The sequence below is a fragment of the Amblyomma maculatum genome, chromosome 1 (assembly GCF_055883805.1).
Source record: "Amblyomma maculatum isolate TAMU_Amacu chromosome 1, ASM5588380v1, whole genome shotgun sequence".
Lineage (NCBI taxonomy): Eukaryota > Metazoa > Arthropoda > Arachnida > Ixodida > Ixodidae > Amblyomma > Amblyomma maculatum.
Window position 1 is genome coordinate 164,849,202 of NC_139344.1, and position 13,022 is coordinate 164,862,223.

A 13,022-nucleotide genomic window follows, 5' to 3' on the forward strand; every position below is an offset into this window, starting at 1 on the left:
CAAATTTGGCAATTGCGTCCTTTGTTTTTAGACTGCTGTGAGAGCGGGCCTACAAAGTAAGCACGCATGCCCTTGTTCATCGGAGGTGCAAAGTCTTTTATTTCGACCGAGATTGCATTGAAAAGTAGTATCTACTGGATATGCGGCATTAATATGTACGTATTTTATAAATTTTGGAACGAACGATGTTCGAGAAAAAAATATGAGGAACATTCGGACACCGCTCGCATAACACAGCAACGCTATGATCGAGATCATAGCACACAAAAATACCTTAAGCAGCAGATATCAAAGTTTATAATGCCTGCTTATACGATGTAGTTTTCTTTACTACCAAAATATACATCCTCAATGCTTTATAGTGTTCTCTAGTGGGGGTGCTGTTAACTCATCAAGCAGATTATATAATACCGACAAGTGCGCAAAACGGATAGTAAAATGAAGATGAAGCATTCGCCTCGCATTCGGGAGGTACGGGGTTCGATCCCCAGTGCCGCCGGGTACCCACCGGTTTCCAATGGGTACAAGATTTCCCCCGGCCTGGTGCTCGGCTCTTCTGGGGTGAAATGCTTGGGAAAAGAGGCCATGAACCAAAATGTTGGTTCAAGAAAAAGGGCCACATAATGGGCTGTTGCCGCGCAAGGCGGACTTATTGTTGTCCGATGGCGGAACTTGGGGCTCTTACACTACTTATCGCAGGAATGTGCGCAGGGCAGTGAAATTACTAGCGATACTCATTAGAGCGCTTCTGTTGCAGTACCGAACAACTTCCTAGTAACGGCAGCAGACACGTCGCGGTGGCTTCGCGCTATGCCGTTCTTCCGCCGAACGCGAAATAATTAGCACCTTTAATCCGAACCTCGCTGGTCGCGTTTTAAAAGAAACGAATGCAGAAATGTGCGAGTTCACATTTTAGACAATTTTAGTTGATCACATTCACTCTTATATGATCTTCTCCTCGATAGACTTTAACGCGCTGGCAGAATTGTTCTATGTGTTTCATTATTCTCTTTTTATGTTAATCTCGTTTACATTTAACACATTTCAGACAACCCAGAGCGGCAGCTGTTGTCGGAGTGCTAACGGCCACTGTCTTTTGCCTCATGACGTGCATACAAATCTATTCATGGGACTTGTTCTACGCGTTCACCAGCGGCACCAATGATATGAGGTAAGCGCCTTCACTATTGCCTTTGCGAGCGAGCGCGTATGTTTGGGCTTGAGTGACACCTGCAATATTCGCTGTTACGGTTTTCGTTGGAGAAAATCTTTCCCGCAAATCTCGTTCACTAAAATCAGAGATGAATTTTATTACTTCGCATAAGAAATACGTTTCCGTTCTTTTGTTATGCCATCGAATTCCTTCATTTTGCTTTCCTTTGTGCGACAACATAAAGTCTTCTGCGCAGCATGCATATTCTTTACTCACATATTTTACTTATTTTTACCCAACTTCAATCTAAATTTTCTCTTCCTCTTTTATTTTACGCACTCTTATATGTGCATTATGTCATTATTACGCCCCAATGGGTCCCACTCGGGGACGATGCAGACAGCCCTGGTGGGGTTGCCCACATTCATCCCCCTTTGACAAATGTGCACGTTGCGTTAATTTCTCCCGGTGGTCCAACTTCGGAGAATTGAGCGGCCGCTGTGGATGAAGGTTCACCTTTGATTTCGCTTAGCCCTTCCATAATGACATGGAACCGATGCGGGTTCTACAGGGGCAAAGGCTTGCCGACAATATTCTCATAGGGAGCCGATATATATCATTCATGGGCAGCCCTCGTACAAGTTCTCCCATTGACCCTTGAGGGTCATAATTGTGCGCTTATTTTTAAATATGTACTGTCATGATCACAATATTGCGGGACGTCGGAGCGCGGGAAAAACTGCGTTATGAGCCATCTAACGGTACCCGCCCGCTGTATAGCCTATCGCAGGCATCTCTGTATCATCACTCCTTTAGGTGCGTCGTACTGGATCGGAACCGGCGGCAGGTACCGCTTCGATATCCGCTGCGCCCCATGCCGCTGCGATGGGTGAAGCAAAGCGCGTGCCGCCGGCGCAGGGACTGAATAAAGGGGGGGGGGGGGGGGGGGGGGGTAATATTGCCGCGAAACGTTCGAAACAGTATTTGTTGTTTTTTAACAGCCGCCGGCGTACGGCCTTATCACTCTGATTCTGGATTGCGTATCAGTTCTGTATTCTTTGTTTGTTAATGCTCGATGTCGCAAGTCGCATCTTTATCAGTTTCGTTGTAGTGTAAGATGCACCGAGATCTATCTCGAATATTCCGGCCACTCGTGTGTCTTTCTACAATGTTCCAGCTTGCGCTGGTAGCTGTTTACGACGTTATCTAGATTGTTCTGAGCAGCCTTTAAATTGAGCGTTGACGAGTGTGACGGGCATTCCTTGTTCGACGATCGACGAGCACGTTTGTTGCTATCGCTGCCGCCGAGTTGCTTAGTTCTTTTGCGGGCGCAAGTCACCCCAATAAAGAGTTTCTTCAGTGCAATCACCGACTCTTCATTTTTGTCATCGACCTTGTCACCACCACGTGACATCTGGTGGAGGTGCTGCCCTTGATCCTTCAAATGAAGACCTCAGCTTTGTTCTTGTCACCCTGAGGGACCAGCCACCGACTCCAAGGCCTACAACCGGAACACGGTCTGCTGCCTGACCCCGTTGGACTCCAGAAGGCATCAACCTCGGAAATAGCCCAGCCAACAGCACCATGTCGTCTTCGTGCAGCCCCGGGAGCCCCCCATCTTCCAAGGACTGCCCAGTGCAGATGCAAAAGACTGGATGGACCTTTCGACCGTGTGGCAGAATTCAACGGCTGGAACGACGCCGCGAAACTCCGGCAAGTCTACTTTGTTCTTCAAGGACATGCGCGAGTTTGGTTGGAAAATCATGAGGAAGCCATGAAGAATTGGGAGATTTTCAAGGAAGCGCTTTTGACTGCCTTTGGAAGTTCTGTCCGAAAGGAAAGAGCGCAGGCCCTCCTCCAATCAAGAGTTCAACTCCCTAACGAGCCAGTCCTGGCGTACGTTGAAGAGATGAAGCGCCTCTTTCGCCGGGCCGACCCTAACATGACCGAAGGTGAGAGAGTCAAATTTTTAATGCGGGGCGTTAAAGAATCGCTTTATGCAGGTCTTGTCCGAAATCCGCCAAAAACCGTGGCGGAATTTGAAACGAAAGCGTCTACCACCGAGAAGACGTTGGACACCCGGATGCGCCACTACGAGCGACCACTTCAGTCGGACTACTCAAGCCACTACCCCAGCGCATCTGCAAGCGGAGAGAACCTTCGGGACCTCATCCGGGAGATCGTGCGAGAGGAGCTCCGCTGATTGATGCAATCATCGCAACAACCCCAAGGGGCGACGCTCGCGGACGACGTCCGTGAAGAAATCCAGCAGGCGCTGGGCGTACCTCAAGCGACGGCTGCAACTGTTCCAGCACAAGAGGCAACAGCGATGAACTACGCTACTGCATTACGTCGCCCTGCGCCCCGACGTGATGACATTCCGAGCCCTCGCCGCTACCGTCCTGTTCCTGAAAACCGCCCCTTGGCCCCCGCCCGCCAAGCCTATCACGACCCCCAAGCCCCAGGAAGTGCGATGCCTGGAGGAGAGCAAACAACCGACCGCTCTGCTTCCATTGTGGTGAGGCAGGACACATCATCCGTCACTGCCCGTACAGGCGGATCGGCCTCCGTGGTTTCGCTGTCGACGCTCCACGACCCCGTCCTGGCGAGCAACCACAGGAAATCAACGACTTCCTGCGCAGCGGAGAGCACTCGTCGCCAAGGCGTCTGTCAAGCTCCCCATCGCCATACAATGCTCGATTTGCGTCGCCGGGCCGCGGTTACGTGCAAGGACGGTCCCCTAGCCCCCGTAGAAGAAGCTAAAGGCAGCAACCTTTGGAGGTGAGGTTGCTCAACGGCGAAAAGACGAAGATCATCCGCCGCCGACGACCACTAACGACGACGCAGCTATTTCATTGCCTCTCCACACGACATCGACGACAACACGACCAGAGTGCAAGTCGACACCGCCGCCCAGTGAAATAATAACGGTATGCCCCGGCCATGACCTGAAGAAACGACGGAGCCGAGATGGACACCAAGGCCCACGTGCAATGCGAGGACGCGAATAAGCGACCTTGAAGTTGATGTCGACGGTCGCAGAATCACTGTCCTAGTGGACACCGGAGCTGATCTCAGTCATCAGGAAAGTTACAACCACTTGGGATGGCCCGCTGATTCGTACCGCAGGTGGCAACCTGATTACTCCATCGGGACGATGTGCTGCAAGAATAACCGTAAACGGGCGTACTTACCCCACTAGCTTTGTGGTCTTGCAGCAGTTCACCCGCGACGTGATTTTAGGCATGGACTTCCTAAATGAACGTAGGGCTATCATCGACCTGCGATCTAAGCTCATCAAGCTCTCTGCAGACAAAGCCATTCCTGCTACGACGACTTCGACGCAACACATCGCTCTAAACGTCCTCGATAGAGAATTGACCGTGCCGCCCCGATCAAACGTCGCACTCTACGTAGGTAGCGCAAACATCGAAACCGCTGAAGATATCGTCGAAGGAAATATCCGATTGCTCTTGGAACGAGGTGTCGGCATCGCAAGAGGCATCGCGAAATTCCGGAAAGGTCAAGCTCAGGTGCTGGTAACAAACTTCACCGAAGAATACCGGCATCTCAACAAGGGCACGACGATCACTTTTCTCGACGAATTAGCGGACCTCAAAGACGTATTCGCCCTCCACGACCAACCACTGGAAGACGCATCGGACCAATTCCGTCAGCCCACATTTGACATCAACCCGGCATTGACCCACAGCAGGAAAGACCAGGGCCCGCTTGCACAAACGATCTTAAGACTGTCTTAGCTAAGTCCAGACTTAACTGGAGTCTTAAGGATAGGCCGCTAGCATGGCTACTTAAGACTGGAGCCAAGACTGGGCTTTAGTCTTGACTTGAATAAGTCGCTTGTACGATTACGACTCTAGCCCGTCTTAGTTAAGACACAAGGACGCCCGGTACCTAAGTCGATAAATTAGAAAATACAGAGATGCGCTGGCCCTGTCCTCGCGGTAAGATGTAAACATTCGGTCAATCTTGCACTGTGTAAAATCCGTACCATTGCTTTTTGCGGCTTAAGATTTTGTTACGAGGAAAAATACCCCAAGTGGTTGCTGAGGGCGTTCAGGGAAGCCCCTCTGGTGATCCATGAGCCGAACCGAAGCGTGCGGCTTGTTTAAGTCTGGACCGTTTAAGTCTGGACTTAGCTCCAACTTTATCGTGCAAGCCGGCCCAGATTCGCAGTCTTCTTCGAGGCTACAGGGAGTGCTTCTCGTCAGCATCGAAGGTACGACAAACACCACTGGCCCAGCACCGCATTATAACGGACGAACACGCTCGACCTATGCGCCAAAGCCCTTATCGTGTATCGCCGCGAGAACGCCAGGCCATTCGCGATCAAGTTGAGGAAATGCTGCGTGATGACGTAATCCAGCCATCGAGCAGCCCCTGAGCGGCACCAGTCGTTTTGGTGAAGAAAGACGGCCCACTTCGCTTCTGCATTGATTATCGCCGCTTGAATAACATAACTAAGAAGGATGTCTACCCGCTTCCCCGCATCGACGACACTCTCGACCGGCTCTGCAATGCAAGGTACTTCTCATCGATGAACCTGAAGAGCGGTTATTGGCAAGTTGAGGTCGACGAAAGAGATCGCGAGGAGACCGCATTCATCACACCAGACGGCCTTTTTGAGTTCAAGGTGATGCCATTTGGCCTCTGCTCCGCACCAGCCACGTTTTAACCAGTAATGGACATAGTCCTGGCAGGCTTGAAGTCGCAAATTTGTTTGGTATATTTGGACGACGTTGTTGTCTTCTCGTCAAACTTTGAAGACCACCTAAAACGACTGCAGACAGTGCTGGAAGCCATTAATTCATCGGGATTGATTGATTGATTGATTGATTGATTGATTGATTGATTGATTGATTGATTGATTGATTGATTGATTGATTGATTGATTGATTGATTGAAAACTTTATTGAGTGCATGGGAGTTCTCGGAGTTATGGGTGGTCCGCCAATTCCGGCAGCCTAGTGGCCTGCGCCGCAGCGTGGGCCCTGCGAACCAGTCCTCGTTGTTTGTCGGGGTCCTCGCTGTGCAGAATGGCCTCCCACTGCTCCAAATTGTGATTAGGAAGTTTATCGATAAAGGGATTTAATTGGCATGCCCACACCATGTGAAAAGCCGTAGCTATTTCTTCACATTGTGGGCACTCTGGGGTGTAAAGCGAGGGGTACCATTGGTGGAGTTTAAATGGTGTAACGAGAGTGTCTGTTTGTAGCCGGCAGAGGGTGTGTTCTTCTGCCTTGTCTAGAGTTTTGTGAGGTGTGGGGTATGTCTGTCTGACCTGTCTGTAGGCCTGTAGGAGTTCAGCAAAGGTGATTATAGGCTGTGTGATATGCTCTTTTTCCTCATCGGGACTAACGCTAAAGGCAGAGAAGTGCCACTTCGCCTACGAAGAACTGCGGTTCCTAGGTCACATCGTTAGTAAGGATGGTGTTCGCCCAGACCCGGAGAAAACAGCTGCAATCGCACAATTCTCACCGCCTGTCGACAAGAAAGCTGTGCGCCGATTACTTGGGTTGTGCGCTTATTATTGACGATTTGTCAGAAAATTTTCGCGCATCGCCGAACCGTTGACGTAGCTTACAAAGGCTGGCGTACCTTTTAAATGGGAAGTGCCGCAAGGAGAAGCCTTTGAGGAACTTAAGCGCCGCCTGCAGTACCCTCCTGTACTTGGCCACTTTGATGAAAACGCCGAGACCGAAATTCACACCGACGTGAGCGTGTGGGCCTAGGAGCCGTTCTCGTCCAGAAGAGTGTCGGACTGGAGAGTGTAATCGCCTATGCTAGCAGGTCCCTCACAAAAGCCGAAGTCAATTACTCGACGACCGAGAAGGAGTGCCTCGCGATCATCTGGGCCACTTCTAAGTTTCGTACATACCTATACGGCCGACCATTCAAGGTGGTAAACGACCATCACGCGCTCTGCTGGCTGGCTAATTTGAAAGATCCCTCCGGCCGCCTTGCCAGATGGAGCCTACGACTTCAAGAATTTGATTTGACTGTAGTCTGTAAGTAGGGCCGGAAGCATTCCGACGCAGACTGCTTATCACGCGCTCCCGTCAACGCTCCACCGAAGGACGATGACGACGACGCCTTTTTGGGGCCGGTAAGCGCCAGCAGTTTCGCAAAACAACAGCGATCAGACCCTGAGCTGAAAGCGCTAGCCGATTACTTAGAAGGAAAGACCGCTTCCCCTCCTGATGTATTCAGGCGACAGTTATCATCGTTCGCCTTAAGCAATGATGTCATCGTAAAGAAGAACTTCGCTCCCAACAAGACAGCGCATCTTCTTGTATTCTTCATGCGTTGCACGACGAGCCAACAGCAGGGCACCTCGGTTTTGCACGCACGTTGCGTCGAATCCAGAAGTACTATTGGCCGCGACTGCCTGCCGAAGTTACCCACTACGTGAAGACATGTCGTGAGTGCCAACGACGCAAGACGCCGCCGATCAGACCAGCAGGACTACTGAACCCGATTCCGCCCCCAGACCTGCCCTTTTAACAAATGGGGATGGATCTCCTCGGCCCCTTTCCAGCTTCGTCGTTGGGTAACAAGTGGATCATCGTGGCCACTGACTACCTTACCCGTTACGCCGAAGCAAAAGCACTACCAAATGGTACCGCGGTAGAAATCGCCAAATTTTTTGTCGAACAAATTCTTTTGCGACACGGCGCCCCAGAAATGCTCATCACGGACAGGGGAACGGCGTTTACGGCAGAATTGACGCAAGCCATCCTGGAATACAGTCACACAAGCCATCGACGAACAACTGCATACCATCCCCAGACCAATGGCCTTACGGAGCGCTTGAACAAAACGATAGCGGACATAATCGCCATGTACGTCGACGCTGCAAACACAAGACCTGGAGCGCCATCTTGCCGTACGTGATCTTCGCGTATAACAGGGCAGTCCAGGAGACGACCAGAGCGACCCCGTTCAAGCTTGTGTACGGCAGTGAGGCCACGACGACGCTAGACGCAATGCTGCCGCACGTTACCAACGAGGACAACCTTGACGTCGCCGCCTACATGCAGCGTGCAGAGGAAGCCCGACGACTCGCAAGGCTGCGTATCAAAGACCAACAGCGCACCGACAGCCGACGATACAATTTACGACGACGCCACGCAGAATACAATCCAGGAGACCAAGTGTGGGTTTGGACACCGATTCGCCGTCGCGGACTGAGTGAAAAGTTGTTGCGTCGATATTTTGGACCGTACAAAATCATTCGCCGCGTCGGACCGCTGGACTATGAAGTCATTCCCGATGGAACGTCAGCATCACGACGACGACGCGCACGCCCAGAAATTGTACATGTTGTACGACTGAAGCCATATTACGCGCGTTAAAGAAGCTGTGGTGTTTAAACTTTGCAGTGTTTATGTTTAAGTTTCTTTGTTTTGGAACATCGAGGCGATGTTTTTTTAAGGGAGGAGTAATGCCGCGAAACGTTCGAAACTGTATTTGTTGTTTTTTAACAGCCGCTGGCGTACGGCCTTATCACTCTGATTCTGGATTGCGTATCAATTCTGTCTTCTTTGTTTGTTAATGCTCGATGTCGCGAGTCGCACCTTGAAGGCTGACTCGCAAGCACGCAAAAACTCACGCGAACGCGACGGCGGCACGCGTCGCGCGAACAGAAATGCATGTGTTGCTTGGCTCGTTGCTCGGATCTGCCGAAATAGAAAATTTCGCTCGTTCACCCGGAAGTAAGCGTACGTCACTGCCGCTCATTTTGCACGCTTTCTTTATTTTGCTGTGTTGCATTGTGATTGTGCACAACCGCGTAAATTTTTCGCTTTGTACGAACAATGGTGAATAGCCAAGGATTAAAAGAACGTCTAATCGCAACCGAAACAAAAGTAACAAGGGGTCACGTGACTACTCGTATAGACTACAGTGCAAGTTAACACACATTCGATACGGTTTGTTGTAAATACATTTTCCTTTGGCATGTTGTCGCAAAATAACTTGCAATCGTTATGACTTTTGTTGCATTTGGCAGTAGTTTTTCGGTGTACTAATCCACTATGCCAGCCACACAACCTACACAGAGCGTCGTCGCCGTTTCGCTCGGTTCGCGCTATCGCGTGCATGCGTCGTCCCAAGTAGGCGACGGAGCGAACCGTGATCGCATTCGCCGCGCCGCCTTGTCGCGTCGCTCACTTTTTCGCTCACATGCGTTTCCCGCTTTATCAGTTTCGTTGTAGCGTAAGATGCACCGAGATCTGTCTCGAAGATTCCAGCCACTCGTGTGTCTTTCTACAATGTTCCAGCTTGCGCTGGTAGCTGTTTACGACGTTATCTAGATTGTTCTGAGCAGCCTTTAAATTGAGCGTTGACGAGTGTGACGGGCATTCCTTGTTCGACGATCGACGAGCACGCAAGGGAGCACGTTTGTTGCTATCGCCGCCGCCGAGTTCCTTAGTTCTTTTACGGGCGCAAGTCAGCCCAATAAAGAGTTTATTCAGTGCAATCACAGACTCTTCATTTTTGTCACCGACCTTGTCACCACCACGTGACAATATTGCTTCTCTGTGTTACTGCGTTAACAGTACGAGCGACACTTTCCCAAAATGGCGGCGTTTGTAGCCTCCTCCCCTCAGTGTGTGAGTCCCGGCGAATGAATCGTTCACCTTCCAAATGGGTTCACATTCCAAAAAATCGTTCACCTTCCAAAGAGCGTGGAAACCATCGAGGCCGAGCTCGTGATGTTTTCGGGAGCATTGTGATGTTTTGTGCTTTGCCTTTTATGCGAACGATAAATCGCACATTTTCTTTGCAGCTGTGTTCAGCGTAACCACTTTTTTCATGAAGTGATAGGTATTTTGAGGTTCTTCCTGACCAGGAGCTTTTAGCCGTCCTGGCATTTGGGGTCTTCTAGTAAGGTTCACTCTGCGTGTGCACTTTGAAAATTCATGATTACACATGCGAAGCCTATAGGAATAGCAGAGAAAACATAATTGCAGCGAAAAGCGGCACGCAGTAACCCATTGGCTGGGGCACATGCTAGCCGGCTATGGAAGCGCCAACTGACACCGGTTCCGGTGTAGTACGACGGGCGCAAAGTAGGAGCGACGATACAGACACTTTCGCGATAGGCGATAGTGCGGGGAAAGGGGGGGGGGGGGAGGCTTCAGATGGCGCAGAACAGAGTTTTGCCACGCCCTCCGACGTCCCGCAATGCTGTGATCGCGACAGTACCCGTTCTAACTAGAACGCATGAAATTTCACGATTTCATATAATCGATGTAAGCTCACTGACTTCATGTTGCGCATAGCTCAGGCAGTTAAGTTATATGTTCTGAACGGTAATAATACGCGGAGTCGCAGGCTGTGTCCAGGGCGACCACTTAAGGAGCAACAGTTATGCTCGTGTAAAGCCCAGTCATTTTAGCGCGGTTTAGGTGAGCGCATGAACCAAAGCCATACATTTTTTTAATCGACGAAAGATGATTACAGTTGTTATACAAATCATCTATAATGGTAATTTAGGACAACGTCTAATACAATTACAAAGTAGAAAAAATGACTGCACCGTAGTATGAAGACACTCTAGTGTGTTCAGTCCCGCTACGACCAATGGAGGACCTACCGGGGCATTGAATCTGTAGCCCCATTTGGGCTAGCGCCATTTTTTTCACGAAAAGAACCTGCAGCGGTTTTGTGTGGGCAGCCCCGATGCGGCGGGCTGTTATTTTTCACACCTTGAGACCCCTCTTCTGTTGCGCATGCCTTCAAATTCCCTACAAGGGACCCATTTGGATAACATGCGGGCATGCACATCTTTGGACCCAACTACGGCCGATGTGGGATGTAAAGCGGTTTTGTGTGGGCAGCCCCACTTGAGTTGGGTGTTTTTCCACCTAGAGGCCACCTTGCGGCTGCAGCTGTGATCAATGTTCCTACAAGGGACCGAGTTGGCTGTCATTCGGGCACGCACGTCTTCCAGCCCCATTATGTCCGATGTGAGACCCAAAGCTGGTTAGTGTAAGCAGCCTCATTTGGACTTCACGAGGACATGTTCATAATGAACTATCAATCATAATCCACCTGCCCTCAAGTAAACTTCAAAGGACCAAATGGGGCAGCATGCGGGCATGGCCGTTTTTTGTTTTTGTTTTTGTTGTTGTTGTTGTTTTTGCCCCAGTACGGCCTATGTAGGACCCACGGCGATTTAATGCGGACGGCACCATTTCAGCTCGACAAGGACTTTTCCCCGTAGAATCCACGTTTAGGTTGGATCTGCCCTCAAATATCCAACATGGGACCCCTGTGGTCTGGGTGCAGGAATGTGGTCTGCGGTTGCTCGAACAAAGCCGATATAGGACCCATGTAGCCTGAACAGGGGAAAGCCCGAGTAGCTTCCTCTACAGCATAGCTCAATGGCGTTCAAGTGCTCGGCATCTGCACTGCCTCCAGAAGCTGCAGTTAGATACAAGTGCAACGAATGGTAGTCAGGACACATGGTAAAGTATTGCGAGCATGCATACCTAAAGACAAATATCCGTTCCTCTACTGGACGCAGCCACCGTAGACCGCGCTGTCGTCTTATGTCGTAATATCACTCAGGCCTATCGGTAAACTGTCCCGATCGATTCTTCTTTTTCGGGATTTCGCTTTTGCCCTTGTAAAACGACGTCAACAACTTCTTACTCCTAGCTCTCCTCTGATTACGCAGGAAAGTGAAAGACACCCTGGAGCTGATCTACTTCCGACCTTTCACACACGCTGCCGCGTATATCGCCGGAGTCATGTGCGGTTATGTATCTGCGCAGTACAAGAATGTCTCCATGAACCCGGTAAGCTCCCAATTGGCCTCTTGGTACAAGCAAAACGTAGTACAGTCACAAGTTCGCGGCCTCGAAAAGGGCACTTGGCTGAAGTGCCATAAAAAAACGAACTCTGTCGCCTCAGCAGGCGGAAAGTAGGTGGAAGCTCTGCAAAGTACAAGAATGACAAGAAAAATGAGCTTTTCTTCCTGAGGCATCATTACGAGACGTCATTACGAGAAGCTCTCCTAGCAGGTCCACGGCGCGCAGTTCCATATATGGGATGTTCCGCTCAACGGGAGTCCAATATACGCTATCACCACTCCTATACTTTTGCATGGGATTTTCAAGGGGATTGTCTTGGAGTCCGATATAAGCAATAATTCTATATATCCTGGTTCGATATATCCGGAATCGACTGTAGCAGCTTCAAGGGCCTCAAGTGTTTCCGCGAGTAGCCTCAGAGATGCTTAACCGAAGCCGCTCCTTCAGACCACCATGCTTCAGACTCCCCACGTAGTGGTAACTAATCAGTGAACTAAAGAGCACGTACTGCGAAACGAGCGATCGGGCTGGCATTGAAAATAGAGGAGGCGCTGTCCGTTCTCCCGAATGCGACCCTATTACAGTGGTTACAGCGCTACTATGCACGAACTGTAAAACGCTGCAAGCCGCCAGCTCCGTGTATTCTGCGCGCAGCCCATGAAGGAGCTTAATCCACGTTGCTGATGGTTCCGAGAAAAGTGTCTGCGGTTGCTGACGGCGCGATCCCAACAAATGGCAGAATTAAAGAAACCTTCGTAAGCAGAAAATTCTAGGCGTCATCAACTTTCATTTTCCCGCACAGGTAAGTCTCCCTGAACTCGCTAGCTATGCTGTGGCCTGCGTGTAGTGATGTAAAACTATCGGTAAATTCACTATCGACAGTTTTTCTAAACTATCGATAGTGGCGAGATAGATAGCTCAAACTAGTTTTGCTATCAATAGTATAATACGTAGTAATACTACCAACAGTGCTACGAATGATTTTGCATATTTTGGCCTGCAATATTGCCAAAACATTTGCTTTA

At 50.1% G+C, this 13,022-nt stretch overlaps 1 protein-coding gene across 1 annotated transcript in view; it reads left to right on the forward strand.

The window, feature by feature from the left end:
- Window positions 1–13,022, forward strand: part of LOC146204801 (nose resistant to fluoxetine protein 6-like) — a 43,381-nt gene that overhangs the window by 13,184 nt on the left and 17,175 nt on the right. Inside the window, exons 11-12 of the mRNA XM_084605205.1 lie at window positions 1,049–1,171; window positions 11,862–11,982. Of these exons, the coding sequence (XP_084461331.1) occupies window positions 1,049–1,171; window positions 11,862–11,982 (244 nt within the window). The remainder of the gene's footprint in view (window positions 1–1,048; window positions 1,172–11,861; window positions 11,983–13,022) is intronic.